The 19,186-nt window shown below is 37.4% G+C and overlaps 1 protein-coding gene across 3 annotated transcripts in view; it reads left to right on the top strand.

Moving 5' to 3' along the window:
* CTNNA1 (catenin alpha 1) overlaps positions 1–19,186 on the top strand; it is a 294,712-nt gene that overhangs the window by 136,631 nt on the left and 138,895 nt on the right. For all 3 annotated transcript variants that reach the window (XM_045819887.1, XM_045819869.1, XM_045819877.1), the window contains exons 2-3: positions 12,746–12,852; positions 14,458–14,653. In XM_045819887.1, the coding sequence (XP_045675843.1) occupies positions 12,748–12,852; positions 14,458–14,653 (301 nt within the window). In that variant the 5' untranslated portion in view covers positions 12,746–12,747. The remainder of the gene's footprint in view (positions 1–12,745; positions 12,853–14,457; positions 14,654–19,186) is intronic.

Here is a 19,186-nt window from a genome sequence, read left to right as displayed (position 1 = left end):
ATGTGAGCATTTTCCCCCCAATTTTTTTTCATCTTTAAATGTACAGAAAAGTTGAAAGGGTAATACAATGAACACTTAATTTATCAGTTTACCTAGATTCACCAATTATTATTAACTTTTTCAAAATTTGTTCAGTTGCTCTATATAAACATTTTTCTGAGGCATTTGTAAGTAAACTCTAGGTACCAGGGTACTTTACACTTTAGTTCTTCAACATGTAACTGCTAAGAACGACATTGCTCTTACATAACTACAATATCACACAAGAAATTTTACATTGATGCAGTAACATTATTTAATTAAACATTTAAGAATGGTCTAAGAACCAGTGTCTGCTCTCTCTGAGCACTTGTGAGAAATGCAGACTCTTCCTACATTAGACCTACCGAATCAGGGTATCCATTTTAACAAGATTCCTAGAAGTGTTCCTCTCATGCACAGTCATTATTCATATTAAATTCACCAGTTGTCCCAGTGATGTCCTTGATAGCTTTTTTTAATCCAAGAATCAGTGAAATATTACATACTGCATTTAGTAGTCATGTCTCTAGGTTTGATTTCTAGCCCTTTTTTTTCCTCTTATTAAATGTTGATACTTTTGGAGAGGTTAGGCCAGTTTTGTAGATATCCTACAGTGTAGATTTGTGTAACTGTTTCTACTTTTGGCAAGAATTCTACCTATGTGAAGATGAATCTAAGGGCATTGCAATTATCGTCAGGTGGTTCTGTTAGTGGTGAGGCTAAGTTTAAACACTTGATTAAGAGGCATCTGCCAGATTTCTTTTTTTTTAATATATTTTATTGATTATGCTATTACAGTTGTCCCATTTCCCCCCTTTACTCCCCTCTACTCTGTATACCGTCTCCCACTCACATTCCCCCCTTTAGTTCATGTCCATGCGTCATACTTATAAGATCTTCAGCTTCTACATTTCTCGTACTATTCTTACCCTCTCCCTGTCTATTTCCTACCTACAATCAATGCTACTTATTCTCTGCACCTTTCCCCCCTCTCTCCTCTTCCCACTCCCCTGTTGCTAACCCTCCATGTGATCTCCATTTCTGTGGTTCTGTTCCTGTTCTAGTTGTTTGCTTAGTTTCTTTTGGTTTTGCTTTAGGTGTGGTTGTTAATAATTGTGAGTTTGCTGTCATTTTACTATACATGTTTTTTCTTTAATCTTCTTTTCTTAGATAAGTCCCTTTAACATTTCATAAAATAAGGACTTGGTGATGATGAACTCCTTTAACTTGACCTTATCTGAGAAGCACTTCCTCTGCCCTTCCATTCTAAATGAAAGCTTTGCTGGATAGAGCAATCTGGGTTGTAGGTCCTTGTCTTTCTTGACTTGCAATACTTCTTTCCAGCCCCTTCTTGCCTGTAAGGTCTCTTTTGAGAAATCAGCTGACAGTCTGATGGGAACTCCTTTGTAGGTGACTGTCCCCTTATCTCTTGCTGCTTCTAGGATTCTCTCCTTCATTTTTACCTTGGCTAATGTAATTATGATGTGCCTTGGTGTGTTTCTTCCTTGGTCCAACTTCTTTGGGACTCTCTGTGCTTCCTGGACTTCCTGGAAGTCTATTTCCTTTGCCAGAATGGGGAAGTTCTCCTTCATTATTTGTTCAAATACGTTTTCAATCTGTTGCTGTACCTCTTCCCCTTCTGGTACCCCTATAATTCGGATGTTGGAATGTTGAAAGATGTCCTGGAGGTTCCTAAGCTTCTCATTTTTTTGAATTGTTATTTCTCCATTCTTTCCTGTTTGGTTGTTTTTTTCTTCCTTCTGGTCCACTCTGCTGTTTTGAGTCCCAGTTTCCTTCCCATCACTATTGGTTCCCTGTGCATTTTCCTTCATCTCTTTTATGGTAACCTGCATTTGTTCATCTAACTTGCACCCAAAATCAACCAATTCTGTGAGCTTCCTGATCACCGGTGTTTTGAACTGTGCATCTGGTAGGTTAGCTATATCTTGGTCGCTCAAAAGAATGAGTTTTGGGGCACTGATTTGTTTTTTCTGTTTGAGCCATCTCTCTCTCTCTCTCTTTTTTTTTTTTTTTAAGTCTGGTCGCTCCTGCGATGGTGAGGGGCGGAGCCTTAGGTGTTCACCAGGGCTGGGCACCCCAGTTGCTAGATTGTGACGTTGTATGTGAGGGTGGGGTCAAGAGGGAACAATGGCGATAGCTCCATTTTCCGTGGGATCTCAGTCCCTTCCCTGGGATCCTGGGTTGCGTGCTCTGCCCTGCTCTACAATCACCGCCTCACTGGGTCTGCCGGCTGCTGCTTGCGCAGTCAGGTCCACCCGCTGTGATCTTGTGCGCCACAGATGCCTTACGCGCTCCCGGTTGCCTTGTGTGCCCAATTCTCCCTGCTCTCTGCGCTGAGCTGCAACCCTGGCCCGGCTGTTTGTCTCCGCCCCTTCTACTGGTCTGGATAAACGGGTCTATCTCAACTTCTTGGCTGTCCGACTTTCATTCAGATAAATTTTCTATCAGTTCTGGGTGTTATTCTGCCTCTAAATTGTTGTTGTTCCAATCTTGGTTATGTGTGGAGGTATGGGGCGTCCACCTATGCCTCCATCTTGCCGGAAGTCCATGCACCTGCCAGATTTCTGCATTGTGAAGGCACTTGTTCCGTTTTGTACTTAATCATTAATTGCTGTGATGATCTGGTAGGGGTTTCTAATTGGTCTTTGTGTCCCTACCACCTAACAAGGTCCTGGGACATGATAAGTGATCAGTCATGGATGAGTTAATGAATGACAAAATAGGTCATCAAAGCTATATATTCTACAATACCAGTTTTAGAGACCGTTCTTTCTTGTTTTCTCACTCAGTCTGGGTAACTTTTTAGACTAGTCAAGTGCAGGCATCTTTTCTCCTGGCTCTCCCAAGAAAACTAGAGTCCTCTTCTTCCTGTAGGCTTTCCTCAGCTGTGTTAAATAAAGTTTCTCTGTCTTTTAGTCCCATTGTTCTAAAACAAAACCTTTTTCCTTTTGTCTCTTTTCTCTTGTGCCTCCAGTCCAGATGCTGGTTTCATCTTCTTTGCTTTTCTCTTCAGAACAGAGTCATCCAGTTTCTTGTGGAAACAGGGACCTCCTGTGCATCCGTATCAGTTGTCTGTTAGGAAGGCTGAGTGCAGTTTTCTACTAAACACTTCCGTTGTTAATGATCCCAGTCGTGTGGGGTGGAAGCTAAGTAAATGAACATAGATATCCAGTTCTTACTGCAGATAGTCACTTCTGGAGCTTTTTGTTTAATTTTGTTCCTTCACTTGATCTCTCATCTCTTCGTGCTCTGTGCTCCAGCCCCATTGTTTTTCTTTTTTTCCTAAGTCCTAGGAGATGCTGCCTTGTCTCTGTTACCTCTGTCTATAATGCTTTTCCCCTAGACTCACTTGACTGCCTCTTCCTGGTCTTTCAGATTTCACCTCAAATGTTATCAAAGCAGAAAGGCCCTTCCTTGAAGGATTGTACAGAGTTTCATTACCATTACCCTGATTAATTTTTTCCTAGCACTGATACCTGTCGTATTTATGCCATTACTGCAGTGTATGTTTCATGAAGGCACAGGTTTTGGTCTTGTTCTGTGCTGTCTGGAATAGTGCCTGAATGGATAAGACACTCAAATATTTGCTGATTGAGTGGCTAAGTGGTTGACTGAACCTTTTTTTAAGGTTTACCTTTTACCCTTTGCTTAGTGTTTTTGCTAACCATTGTGTCTCCTGATGTCTGTGTCAGGGCAGTTCTTTCGTTTTACTGCCCCTGTGTTTCCCATTGCCTCAAGAAAATAAGTAAAGGAACAAAATGAGAGTGATTAAATGTTTTATTGTGATTAACAAAAATTACCTTTAAAAATAATTATAATCACACTAGTCATAATCTTTAAAAAATAATAAAGCCTAGCTAAATGCCGTTTTTCTCATAGATTTATGTACCTGGAAGGAGATTGACGGCTTCTATGTGCCATATAAGTTCCTGATATAAAATGTATTTGATGAATTGATGGCATGTAAGTGATGGCTTATTTAATCCAGTCACTCTACAGCAAATGGGGAACTTTTCACACTGTGTTTGACTCTTAGTTTTCATCAAGGCTAAGTGTTTTTGGGTTTTTTTTGGACCATGATATTGTATTTGTGATTAGAAAGGCTACATTTTGGGGGAAAATACTGTAAATTTTCTCTTGTTTACATGGAACATGTATGTTTTTATACCTCTTGCTTTGTTACCCCTCCTTTTCCCCTCCTTCCTCCTCCCCCAACCATATTATATTTTAGAAGGTGACAGACTTAGAGGATTTAGTAAAAGAGGCAGGTGAGTCTTAATTACAAGGGTTACCTTGGTGTTTCTTTCTTTCTTTTTTTTTTTTTTTGACAGTTACTGGGAGATTTGAGAGTTGAGATTCAATAGCTGTGTTAACTCTGTTTAATGCAAAAGCAGCCTGGCATCCTTGTGACTGCACTGGTAATCCACAGTCCTATATCTTCTGCATTGTGACAGTTAATGTTACTGTGGGTGCTCTTAAGACTAAATTTTCTGATTTGCATTTAAATGAACCATCCTAACATTGCATTACCTTAACCTTGCTGTTAAAAAAAATTGGCATTGAGTAGCATGGTAAAGATATTCTAAAGCTTTGGAGCAGACATGGTTTAAGAATGATGTGGCCATTCTGTTGTAAATGAACACTTAATGTCTTTGAAGAAGGTATGTAGCTCTTTGCGTGAAAGAGGCAGTTTGCCAGCAATCAGTCTCCTTAGTTCTGATGGAGCTATGCTTTTACTTTCTGCTGGCTTCTTCATTCCTTCATCATAAAGATTGCTGGTCAGACGCCTACATCTCTTCCTCTTTCTGAATTTATAGTGAACTTTTTGCTTTATAGGCAAGACTGCTGTTTATAAGGTAATGAAGACTGAATAACTACAGTTTAACTTTTTCTTTAGTTCCACTAAACTTGATTCCTCCTGGAAAAACCTAAGGTTGCTGTAATTCATTAAGGTTGGCTAACTCTAGTAGGGTTTGTAATAGATCTTGTGATGGAGTGCTCTGTAAGTTAATTGGAAAACTTAGAAACTGGCAAGAGTTTAAAACTTATTTGTTTAGCTACTCTAAACAATATCATTAATTGTAGAGAAGCAGAGATATGACTAAGATTAAGGCAGGAGCTTTGTCTTTGTAGGTTGTAAATACTTTAAAATCAGGTTGCATAAGTTCAGTTCAACTAATACTGTGTTTGCTCTGCATAAAGCATCTTCCTTGCCAGCAACTTAAGGGCTATAAAGAAACATAAACATAGGATCACCCTTAAACTTAAAATATAGCTATGAAGGCCACAGGCTAAACCTGGGGGAAATTAATTACATTTAATAAAACAATACAGAGGCTATGGAGAGATAATATAAGTGAAAGGAATACCAGAATTTCAGGGCTGGAAGGACTTGGAGCTTACAATTGAACCTCTTTCATTTTATAGATGAGAAAACTGAGGATCCGGAGAGGTGAAGTGATTGCCCAAGGTCAGCTAATAAGTTAGTGACAAAGCTGGTACCAGAAGCTCTGTTCTTTCCAGAGAACATATTCTCATTAGATTTTATATACTTCTACTTTTTGAAATTCTTTTAGCGTTGGGGTCACCAAAAGCATAACTCACCTCTGTAGTATAGTTTAGTAGTGTTCAGTGTCACTCTTGGCAGGGCCTTTGATTAAAGATGCTGTGCAAGGGAGTCTGCTTCCATCATGGTTATTGAAAGACACACTGAGTGGGTCCCTAATTTTCCAGTATTAGTGTATTTTGAGTTTCTCAGTGTGAGTGAGTGAGTCCTTTGCCTTAACACCTTCAGTGGGAGTGTGTATCTGGTGAACTTTTATGGGGATGCCTAGAGACCTCCTCAGAGACATTAATTACTTAAGAGGATGTTGAGTTCTGGAATGAAGAATTGGAAGGGATTTTAGGGGAAAATCTTGTACAGTAGTTGCAAAGTGTTGTCAAACTGTTGTCAAACAGGGCAAACGTAGTACTCAGACATGTTTGCTTGACCCACACAATGGTAAATTTTCTTGGAACTAGTTTTGCCAATGTCAAAGTTGGGAGATTTCATGTGAAAATCTGCATCTCTAGATACTTTAAAATCAGGTTGCATCTCTTGAAAAATCTGATGACTTGATAACCCTGGGTCTTCATGATAAAGATTGCCTAGAGCTGCTGGGCAGCTGGACACCTGTATTCCTGATTAACCAGTCCTGGTCCCTCTTAGCAGTCCCTAACAGTCTAGCATAGAGTCAGGTGTCATTGGCAATTCATTATTATGCTTATACTCTGCCTTTATTGGAGTTAAGAAAGTGAAATTATTTTGTAACCCAAAGTATCAAAATTAGGAAAAGAGGAGACCAAGGAAGCTTTAAAAAAATTATTAACATCTGTACAAATTTTCAGGAGACTCTCACTCTTTCTCTAGGACAAGCTTAGTTTTTCTTCAAGTTTCAGAAGCTGTTTTCTGTTTCTTCTTTTTCTTTTTTCCTGACTGGACTTGCCCAGTGTTTGCAGGCTCACCTTGGGCAGTTTCCTCCCTCTTTCCTCCTTCTTCTAGGTATCTCCTTCTTCTCCACAGCTTCCCTTGGCCTGAGACCCTATCTCTCAGACCAGTGCTCTCATCTTGGTTCCCAGTTTTGCTCATGTAGGAAAAGTGGGCCTGAGCTGTGGGTTCTAAAGCAGTAGGATGCTTGTGTACTGCTTGGACCTTGATTTGCTGGTTTTCAAGTTACCAACTCTTCAGGCCTAGTGCTTTTCCCCAGGCAGGGAATGGGCTAACTGGCTTTAGTTATTTCTTGGCTCCCACCCTCTACAACCCTTGAAAGATTTTCTGTTATATTTGTGTCAATGCAGTGGCTATGGAATGCTAGGATAAGAAGTGCAGAATCCTTTGGGTAAATCATTCTTTCTGAAAAGTCTTATCTGTGACATTTGATGACATTTGCTTGAATTGTTATTAGCCCTTTAGCAATCTAGAGCACTCCATCTTTAAACTTTTAAACTTTAAAAGTTTACTGACCTGGGCTGATCAGCTTAGTGGACAAAGAACCTTTAAAAACTAAAGTATAGGCCTGACATAGTATGTGTGGAGAGTGCATTTGCCCACATGGAATGAAACAAATTCCCTGGAAACTGTCATTCTGTATTACCAGATTAAGCAAATCTGAATTCCTTTTGGCACCCCATCTCCAGTGATTCTAGAATTTTTTGATAGTTAGATAAGTCTTAATGAAATGTTAGATGATATCTGCACTGATATCTTCAACATTATCTAAAAGGATCTACCTCTTTGTTGTCACTCAAGCATGCGTTTATGGGAGATGGTGAAAACAGATATTTTTATTTTTTAAAACTTTTAAAAGATTTTATTTATTTTGTTTTAGACAGAGGGGATGGGAGGGAGAAAGAGAGGGAGAGATACATCAATGTGTGGTTACCTCTCTTGTGCTCCCTACTGGGGACCTGGCCCAGGCATTGTACCCTGACTGGGAATCGAACTGGCAACCCTTTGGTTTGCAGGCCAGCACTCAATCCACTGAGCCACACCAGCCAGGGCAAGATACTTTTATATTAAAGTTGTCAAGAGTGGGCTAGTCACAGATATGTGCTTTTCTATCTTGTGCTGGTTATTTTAATACAGATTTTAACAATTAAAATGAAATTAAAAAAACAGTTCTTCAGACACACTAGCCACATTTCGAGACAGCTCTCCTTTCCCCTCCTTTTCTTCTTTTCCTCTATTTTTCTTCTCCTCTTCTTTCCCCTTCCTCTCTGTTCCTCCTCTCCTCCTATCCCTCTCTTTCTCCATCCTTTCTCCCTCCCTGTCCCTCTCTTTCCCATTTTCCTTATACTTTCCCTCCCTTCCTTCTTCCAACTCTCTCCCACTTTCTACTTCTTTCTGTATATATATACACGTATTTAATACATTTTTTCTTAACTATAAGCAAGTTGCAGACATCATTACATGATGTTTCATTATATGAAAAAAGAACATTACAATATAATGATAAAAATTTGAAAATTTGATATTGATACAATATCTAATTCATAATCCATTTTCAAACTTTATCATTTCAATGATAATTTTATCATTTCAATATTTTTTTTTCTTCCAGAGGGTAGGCTGGGGAAAGGGGGCAAAGAAGAAAAATTGGGACAACTGTAATAAGCATAAACAATAAAAATGTGTTTAACTTTCAAAATTTTTTTCTTCCAGTATAATTTCCATCCAGAATGACTGCATTTAGTCATGTTTTTTTAACCTCCTTTAATCTGAAAGAATTTTTTAATCTTTGTTTTTCTTACCTAATTTTTGAACACTATAGTCACTTATTTTGTAGAGTATTCCTCACTTTGAGTTTGATGTTTCCTCATGAGGAGATTGAGGTTATATAATTTTGGTAGGAAATACGAACAGAAAGTCAAACCTGCGACCTTTTGGTTCACAGGCCAGTCAGTGCTCAGTCCACTGAGCCACACCAGCCAGGGGTCTTAGAGTGTATCTTGTAAAGAGGTACAAGATGTTAGTTTGGATCATTATTGGGGATGTTAATTTTGATCATTTGATCAGGGTGGTATGTGCCAGGTTTCTCTAAAGTTACTATATTATACCCCCTTTGCTATCAATAAATAATCTCTTGGGAGTTACCATGAGACTGTGTAAATAAATATGTAGTTTCTTAGTAAACTTTCACCCACTCGGTTGAGCATTCTTTGATGATTCTTGCCTGAATCAATTATTATGATGGTTCTTAAGTGGAGATTTTTTTTTCTAAATATATTATTTCTTTTACATTTATTAGTTGGTACTCTTCTGTATGGGAGAACTTTTCTTCTCTATTCATATTAGCATGGGCTCATGGATTCTCATTTTTTCCCAGTAGATTATAATCTACTTTCATTTAATTTTCACAAAAACCCTCTGAAGGTAATGTCTTATTTTATAAATGAGGAAGCAAGTTCAAAGTGGTTAGTGATAAGCATGCCTCTTGATTGCATCAGCCTTTTTACATCTTGTAAAATAAAGATTCTTTTTATTACAAAAATGACTTTCTAAATACCTGTGTAATTTTATAATAACGGAAAATATAGTTAAGCAAAATGGAATGTTAAAACTACCCACCACCCCCAACTCTAAGGTACAACATTGTTGTTAATATTTTGGTTTATATATCCAGATATCTTATCCTCCCTGCAGTTATACTTTATATTGCATGTTATATATGAAATATACATCTTCAGTTTGTATTTTGAACATTTACTCATAAACTTCCACAACTTTGCTCCATTAAAAACATTTTTTTTTAAATTTGAGAGAGAGAACGAGAGAAGGAAACATCAGTTTGTTCCACCTGGTTATGCATTCATTCATTGATTTTTGTGTGTGCGCTGACCTGGGATCAAACCTACAACCTTGGTATATCTGGATGACACTCAGTCAACTAGCTCTCTGGCCAGGGCTCCTCCATTTTTTAAATTTATTTTATTTTATTTTTTAAAAAGATTTTATTTACTTATTTTTAGAGAGGGAAGGGAGGCAGAAAGAGAGAGAGAGAGAGACATCAATGTGCAGTTGCTGGGGGCCATGACCTGCAACCTGGGCCTGTGCCCTGACTGGGAATCGAACCTGTGATGCTTTGGTTTGCAGCCCGTGCTCAATCCACTGAGCTACGCCGGCCGGGGTGGTTCCTCCATTTTTTAAAAGAGAATTTATTTATTTATTTTTAGAGAGAGGAGAAGGGAGGGAGAGAGGGAGAGAAAAGAAAGATACATTGGTTGCCTCTCACATATCCCGCAACCCAGGCATGTGCCTTGACCTTTCTGTTTGGGAGATGACACCCAGCCCATTGAGCCACACCAGTTAGGGCTCCTCCATTTTTTAAAGGAGAAATTTTATGTATACAAAGAAGCTAAAAGAATAAATCTGTGAATAAATTGCCTAGTCATGTGTTCTCCACCTAGAGGTAACAATTATGAGTATTTTTTATAATTTATCACTGTATGTATGTTTTCACTTTTGCTGAACCATTTGAAAATTGCAGTCATTTTGACACCTAAATATTTCAACATGCATCTCCTAAAAATAGTCATTTTTGTACATAGCCACAGTTTCATTTTCACACCTATGAAACTGAGCAGTAATTTCATAATATCATCTAATATTATATCATCTAATATTTAATATTAATAATTTACCAATTTTCCTTCAACTGACTTAATAGCCATTTGTTTCAAACCAGGCTTCAAACTGGATATATGTATTAGATTCTTATGTCTCCTGGTCCTTATAGGCTAGAATAGTCCTCCCATCTTCTCTCAAATATTGACTGAATAGTTAAGGCCTCATTGTCTTTTTAGAATGCTGTACATTCTGTATTTGTTTCCTCATGGTGGGTATTTTTTTAAACCATGCATCCGTATCCTCTATAAACAGGTATTTCCTATAAACTTGAAATTCAGTCTAGATTAGGGTGGTTTCTTAATATGCAGTTGAGTTTACATTAGGAAAATTTTGTTTTTGTTTTCACCAACAGGAATTTAGCATTTCCTTCTGTATTAATGTAGACAACAAACCAGTTTTAAGTTGAATCTGTAACTTTGTCACCAGTAGGAATTTCAGTGCTTTTTGCATCTGTAGTAATTATAATATGATGTGTTGAAAAAATGTGCGTGTTTATTACTGTGAAGTAGATATAAGATTTCTTAACAGATTTTGTTAGTAATGAAGCACCTATATTGCTCTATTGTACATTTGTTTGTAAACTATTTTGATAGCTAAATTTTAATGTTTCTTTTATACACCTTTGAATTGTATTTCATGCATTTAAAACGCATTCCAATAAAGGGTCTCTAGCTGCACTGTTCAATACAGAAACCATTAGCCACATGTGGCTATTGAGCACATGATGTGGCTTGTTTATATTTAAATGTACCCTAGGTGCAAAACATTCCAGATTCTGAACACTTAACGTCTATGTAAAATATCTCCAGTTATTTTTTAAAAATTCTGATTATATATTGAAAAAATATTTTAAATATATTGTGTTAAATAAAGTGTAAGTTTCTCCATTTCTTTTTACTTTATTTCAATGAGACAAGTTGCTTTATAGGTGTTAATAGACTGCATAGGGATCCATGGCATTGAAAAAGGTGTAGAATCCTCACAGAGAGGCTTCATTAGACTGAGGTTGAACATTTAATTTTGCTGTTGCATGACTATCTTTGCTCAGTTTATAGTAACACTGAGGCTCTTGAAAACAACACTTTTTTTTCATCAAGAATACTTTATAGGTAATGTATGATACTTTATATTTTGTCATACTAGGGAGCATATAATATCAGGTGTTTCATTATTTGCAATGCTAAGTTAATTTGTTTAAGGACATGACTGTTAAATTTCAACATTGTAAAGGTACTTCCTACCTCTTTGCAATTAGTGGGTAACCTGTCAGGTGATACTTTGGCACTTTACAGGTATCCTGTCCCCCTTTCATCTAATTGTGTTGATATTCATTGGTAATACTTACCTGAGTCAGTTATTACACTGGGGTTTGCAAAATGGTCATTTTCTAATCCTAGTCTATATTCATAGTAAAGAAATTTCTTCCTACCTTCTTTCTTTTGTCATAGGATGGATCGATCTATCACAGTTGTCAGTCACAGTTAACAGTCATTGTTCTTGATACTCAGATTGTCGTAAATTTGGGCAATAGAGCCTTTGGTTCCTGTGTCTTTTTGATATGATCATGTTAGTTTTTATGCCCTTTCTTGCTTTCTGCACAATATGATATCTCAGACCTGGAATAAGCCTTTTTTTTTTTTGAGGAGCACTGATTGTTGTTGGTTGGTTGCGGTTTATTAAGTGATCTGTTTGACAGGTAGTTTATAATTTTTGATGATTATATCATACACTGTGGTTGTAAACATTGTTATTCAGTTTTTTTAACATGCATCTTAGTAGTTCATTTAGATAAAATTCTAGATGTTGAATTTGAGTTATAAGAATGCACCCTTTTTGGTTTTGAAGTTCTGTCGGCAGTGTGTTGTTTGGAAAGTTTATTTGTGTTTACTTCAACTACATAGCTTTCCTATCTTTTTGTCTTTAATCTTTAAGACGCTATTAGAAGCAAAACCTAACTGCTTGGTGTTTTCATTGAAGTCTTTCCTCCTAGTCTTAAAGCCTCTGTCTAATGGAAGTTTACTTTGTTGCTGATAGTGATGCTTGACTGAGTGTTTCTTGAGATTTCTTCTGACTGTGAATGATAGTAGCTGTAGGTGCAGAGGGCGTCAGACTTCAGCCTTATGTTTTAATAGAGTAAGACAAGATGTTCTGTGTAATGATTAGATAATACTGTACTATAAATACTGTACAGTAAGAAAAAGAAGATTCTTTTGTATTAGCCTTCTTTCACTTTTCATCCTCCTTCTAAGTTGGCATGGAAAAACTGGAAGTAGAACTGTCTTGGTGCCAGAGAAGCCCAAGGTAAAGGCTCTCATGTTTGGGAGTGCCCTCTTGTAGTACCTCTAATGTTTGTAAACTTGAAATCTTAAGAGGCCCTAGGAATTATGGGGCCTTCACATGGAGGCTAGTAAGAATTTTTTTCATTTTGTGGTGACTGTACATTTCCTGATATAAAAGTCCTTAAGTAGGAGATTTGTTACATATTTCATTGTTTGTGTTTAATATTTGCCTGACTTTGTTTTTTTGTTTCTATTTCAGAAATGACTGCTGTCCACGCAGGCAACATAAACTTCAAATGGGACCCCAAAAGTCTAGAGATCAGGACTCTGGCAGTTGAAAGACTGTTGGAGCCTCTTGTTACACAGGTAAGAATCTGAAAACTCATCATACACAGTTGTTTGATAACATGGTTCCATAGCAGTAGGTCTGGGTAACAAACAGAGCAGGGTTATTTAGTTCAAAGGTTTAATTTAAGTGCTTGAGTTTAGGTTGATGGTACTTACATGATTTGGCTCTACTGATAATTAAATGTTAATGTGTGGATTTATTTAACCCTTTAGAAACAACCTTTCAGTCTTGTTGGCAGTAATACGGGCTAGTAGTGTGTAGTGCAACTTTCCAAATGTTTGCACTTTGCAGACATTTTCTTGGCACCACTCTTTTCTTGGAATATCCAAGAAAGATGGGATATGGAACCTTGACTGTTAAGTCTCTTCATCCTGTTTAATACCTTTCATAGTCTATTAACAGGTAATTTAATTTGAGGGTATAAGTTTGGTATGTTCTGTTACAAATACAGTATCACAATGTGATGACAATGTGATGACATTTCATTAACTATTAATAGCTAGCTTTGCACTTTTACTGTTCTGGCACAGTTTGCTAGTGTGCGTGTGTGTGAGAGAGACAAAATGTAGTACCATGTGCTATCCTTTAAAAAAAAACTCCATTCGGATTGATAAATATAAACTGATATTATAAATAAATATATATACACATGCACATACTCACACGTGTACGTGTGTGTGTATATATATGTGTGTATATATATGTGTATATATATACATGTTTTAAAAATATGTAAGACTGTGTGGTAAGACTCAGGGATATTTACTTTATTGGAGCCCATCTACCACAGCTGTCAGTAGGTCTTTGTGTGACAGATTATGCTAATAACCAATCTTTAGTCGTCTTCGTTGTACAGATTATCTGGTATTATATGTATTTACGATGGTTAATGTTCTGGGACCTAAAACACCCTCATAGTAGGCTACTTTGGACAGCTGTTTCTTTTTTAAGGGCCTCCACTAATTCATTGCTGAAATTTGAGTAAACTGTGAAAAGATTTCAGAAGTAAGTTATGTCAAAACACTTTGCATAGGTTGAAATGGGAAAAATGTGACCTCCAAATAAAGCTGAGTTCATTGTTGACCTCTTTCTGTAATTTTTTTTTAAAAAGTTTAATTTATTAAGGGTGACATTAGTTAATAAATTATATTGGTTTCAGGTGTGCAATTCTATAATGTATCATTTGTATATTGTATTGTGTTCACCATCCCAAGTCAAATCTTCCATCACCATTTATCCCCCGCATGCCCTCTTCCATCTCCCTCCATACCCTGGAACTTACTGATGACATAAAAACAAGTAGAGATGCCTAACTTGCTTCTACTTTAGTTTTTATTTATAAAACGAAGCTAAAAGCCAAATGATCATGTTTGAGGAATTAAAATATTTATTACATTTCTTATCTTACACATGGAGAGTTATTTTGGAATCTGAATAGAGTGTCATCATTATATATTTTAAATATGGAAAGAGTTCAATGTTATTTTTTAAAGCTTGACAGAATCTCATAAATGTGATGTTTCATTTTTATGATTTATTCTTGCTATCTTTAAAGATGGTAGTCTTTCTGTTATTTTCATTTTAATTGACTGCAATTTAATTTTTCAAAATGGAAATTTTAGGTTACGACTCTGGTAAACACTAATAGTAAGGGGCCCTCTAATAAGAAGAGAGGTCGTTCTAAGAAGGCCCATGTTTTGGCTGCATCTGTTGAACAAGCAACTGAGAATTTCTTGGAGAAAGGGGATAAAATTGCAAAGGAGAGCCAGTTTCTCAAGGAGGAGCTTGTGGCTGCTGTGGAAGATGTTCGAAAACAAGGTAGGTTAATACTGCTTTTTATATAGAGAGAGGCCTTTCTAGAAAATGAATTCTTGAAGGTGACTTTTTGAGGTTAATATTCCTATTTTTAAAATAAATTTTATCTATCTATCTGTCTGTCTATTTGTTTGTTTAAGAGAGGGAAAGAGCGGGAGATAAACATCAGTGTGTGGTTGACTCTTGCGCATCACTTACTGGGGACCTGGCCCACAACCCAGGCGTATACCCTGTCTGAGAATCAAACTGGCAACCCTTTGGTTTGCAGGCTGGTGCTCAATCCACTGACCCACACCACCCAGAGTAACATTCTCATTCTTATGCTTGCCAATTGCTCAATTACTAATAATATTCAGTTATTGGAGATATATGAAGTTGTACTGGCTGACATTTTAATCAGGTGAGATAGTAACAAAGGGACATTTTTTTGGAGAATCTGAATCCACTTCTCTTGGTTGTTCCAAGTAAAAGTTGAGTCTTAGAAATGTTGTAACACAATTGGATAGAAAATAAATGGGGCAGAAGTTTTCCTTTTTATCCTATGTAATACCTTTTTTTAGTTCATGCTGAAGGTATAGGAGTGATAAAATGAAAAATGTCCAGCAATTTTGAAAATACCATAGAAATTGTCCCATTCTGTCAGACTGGTATGTTAAATCAGGCATACATATTTGCACTGGTTTGAGTTTGAAATACATTGAATGTGGGCCTAAAAAAAATCATATGTCGGGAAAACTCAGTTAGTAGACAGTGAAATTATACTCACAGGTTAACTATAGTTACTATTATAAAAACTGTCATCACTCTGAGGCTACAAGTATGATAAGAGGACTTAAATGTGAAAAATTAACTTCTTGTAACCTGTAGGTTGTTGTTAAACTTGTGATCCAGCAGGAGAACTTCAACAAAGACATAGCTTTCTGTAGGATTGTTGGATATCAGCTGAGGGGAACTGAGCCCCTATTCTGTGCAGGTGTTTTATTGGCCTTTGGGAGAATGTCAGTGGCTCTCTGATGGCTGACAGCAATATGCAGCGTAGTCCTTTGGAGTGTTAAGTCAAATACATCCCTGGGACAGTACCCCAAAAGGGGCAGTGGGTTAAATGAGAAACGCCATCTTTAGTTCTGAATTTTTGAATTAAAAACCTTAAATGGTAAATATTTTTCTCAGTTTTCAGGCTGAAGATTAATATTTCTTATACTGCAAATGATGAGATTATTTAAATTCATAAGACTAGCTAAGTGGATGTATTAGTTTCCCATCTAGGGCTATAATATATAAGTTATTACACACTTGGCTTAGAACAACAGAAATTTATTCTCTCACATATCTGGTGGCCAGATGTCTGAAGTCAAGGTGTCAGGGTGGATTCTTTCTTCAGGACTCAGAGGAAGAATCTGTTCCATGCTTCTTCCTAGCTCTAAGGTTGCTGGCATCCTTGGTGTCCCTGTAGATACATCACTTTAGTCTCTGCCTTTGTTGTCACACGACATTCTCCCTGTGCATCTGTGTTCAAAGTTCCCTCTGATAAGTACATCAGTCATTGACTTAGGGTCCACTCTAATCCAGTATGACTTCATCTTACTTTGATTATATCTGCAAAGACCCTGTTTCCAAATAAGACTACTTTCACAGCTTCTGGGTAGACATGAATTTTGGGGGACACTGTTTAGTCCATTAGAAAGAGTTTTGAATTAATTTATTTTAAAGTAGTTGACCGGTTCAAGACAATTTTTGAGCTGCTTGTTGAGAAAATCAGGATGGCTATTACTACATTGTCTTCTGTGTGAAAATTTTATTCCTCAGCCTTTTTGCCCCCTGTAATGGAACTTACAATACTAACAGATGAATTTGTCCAAGTGTTCATTGAGTCTAGTAACTAAGACTTTTTTTCAAAATACATTTAGTTGTTATAGGTAACTTTTTCATTCTGTAAGTGTTCCCTTATTTCAGAATTTCTCTGATGCAAATCTGTAGCATTCATGATAAGAATATATCCTCCCCCCAATTTTGAATGCATTTCTAAATTTTCCTGTTATTTTTGTTTATATCTGAGAAAATCTTTTATGTGGCTCTGAATCATAAGTACTTGTCTGTTCTAGCCCAACTTTGCAATTAGTTATGATCATGATCTATTCACCATAAATTGCCTTTTCCTGGCGGGGGGACTAAAACAAATATAACTGCCTCTCATCATCATTACTGCATCAGATAGAAAGAGCTGAAGTGCCTTGCTTTTTTTCTGTTGGCTTATTTTCTTTGGAGATTTAACAAATGGTGTTGAAATGTCTCTCCTATCATTAATAGAACAAAGAATACATATTATGAAAATGGTTAAGCACAGATTCTTTAATCAACCAAGCCTTATCAGTTATGATGTTGAAAGTGTTTACTTATTATTTGAAACCCTGTAGTGGTGTTAATATATCTACAGATTCTTTGATACCCTTCCTTTAAAAAGTGAAGCCCAATTTTGATCCTTTTAAATATGTGGGACTCAGAGACTCTTGCCTTTGTAAAAGATGGAATGTGGTGGAAGGGATACTATATACTTTCAAAGGGAAGTCATAAAAAGTGTATAGTATTCACCTGGCTCTTTCTTATGGATTATTCAGTGTGGGGGAAACTGGTTGCTATATTATGAGGACACTCAGGAGCTCCAGTGGAGAGGAACTGAGGTCTCCTGCCAGCAGTCAGCACCAGTTTGCTGAGCATGTGAGTAAGCCACTTCGAAGCAGATGCTCCAGCTCCAGTCAGGTTTCGGATGATAGCAGCTCCAGCCAACCCCGAGTTTCTGAACAGAAATCAGGGAGACAATAAATGTGTTTATTTTGAGCTACCAACTTTTAGGGTAATTTTTTAGGTTGAAAAAAATACAAACACATTTCCCAGGGCTGGCTTCAGTGGCCCTGAGCACTTAGGCAAAACTGACCTAAATGCTCTGAATTTTATTGGTGTATAAAACACAGAGTAATTGTGATTTATCTAGAGCTTCATAGCATGTTGACTAATGGAGTAGTTAGAATTCTTTGTACTTCAAGTCTGTTGCTTTTCCACTAGAACTTGATTGCTAAAGGATATATGGGAAGATTTTGTTTATTTATATTTTTAAAAGCATTTTTTATTGATTATGCTATTACAATTTTTCCAGTTTTTCTCCCCTTTCCCCCCTCCCTTCTGTCCCCCAACCCTCTAGCATTCCCCCCCTTAGTTCATGTCCATGGGTTGTACATATAAGTTCTTTGAGTCCTTTGTTTCCGATACCATTTTTTAATCTCTTCCTGCCTCTTTTATGCCTACTAATTATGCTGCTTCTTCCCTGTACCTTTTATTCCCTATTCCCTCCCTTCCCCCTCCCCACTGAAATCCCTCCATGTGATCTCTATTTCTCTGATTTTGTCCCTGTTCTGGTTGTTTGTTTAGTTTTTGTTTTCGTAGTTCTTCTTTTCTTTTAGCTTCATTTGTTGATAGTTGTGAGTTTGTTGTCATTTTACTGTTCATATTTTTTATCTTTTTCTTGGATAAGTCCCTTTAATGTTTCATATAATAATGAGTTGGTGATGATGAACTGCTTTAACTTGACCTTATCTGGGAAGCACTTTATCTGCCTTTCCATTCTAAATGAAAGCTTTGCTGGATAGAGCAATCTGGGATGTAGGTCCTTGTCTTTCTTGACTTGCAATACTTCTTTCCAGCCCCTTCTTGCCTGTAAGGTCTCTTTTGAGAAATCAGCTGACAGTCTGATGGGAACTCCTTTGTAGGTGACTGTCCCCTTATCTCTTGCTGCTTCTAGGATTCTCTCCTTCATTTTTTACCTTGGCTAATGTAATTATGATGTGCCTTGGTGTGTTTCTTCTTGGGTCCAACTTCTTTGGGACTCTCTGAGCTTCCTGGACTTCCTGGAAGTCTATTTCCTTTGCCAGAATGGGGAAGTTCTCCTTTATTATTTGTTCAAATACGTTTTCAATCTGTTGCTGTACCTCTTCCCCTTCTGGTACCCCTATAATTCGGATGTTGGAATGTTGAAAGATGTCCTGGAGGTTCCTAAGCTTCTCATTTTTTTTGAATTGTTATTTCTCCATTCTTTCCTGTTTGGTTGTTTTTTTCTTCCTTCTGGTCCACTCTGCTGTTTTGAGTCCCAGTTTCCTTCCCATCACTATTGGTTCCCTGTGCATTTTCCTTCATCTCTTTTATGGTAACCTGCATTTGTTCATCTAACTTGCACCCAAAATCAACCAATTCTGTGAGCTTCCTGATCACCGGTGTTTTGAACTGTGCATCTGGTAGGTTAGCTATATCTTGGTCGCTCAAAAGAATGAGTTTTGGGGCACTGATTTGTTTTTCTGTTTGAGCCATCTCTCTCTCTCTCTCTCTTTTTTTTTTTTTTTAGTCTGGTCGCTCCTGCGATGGTGAGGGGCGGAGCCTTAGGTGTTCACCAGGGCTGGGCACCCCAGTTGCTAGATTGTGACGTTGTATGTGGGGGCGGGGGCAGGGGCGGGAGGGAACAATGGCGGCACCCCCACTCTCCTGGGATCT

This window comes from Phyllostomus hastatus, unplaced genomic scaffold, assembly GCF_019186645.2.
Source record: "Phyllostomus hastatus isolate PE091 unplaced genomic scaffold, TTU_PhHast_1.1 phas_contig_150, whole genome shotgun sequence".
NCBI lineage: Eukaryota > Metazoa > Chordata > Mammalia > Chiroptera > Phyllostomidae > Phyllostomus > Phyllostomus hastatus.
The sequence above is the reverse complement of the archived record's forward strand: the minus strand, read 5'-3'. Positions and strand labels throughout refer to the sequence as shown.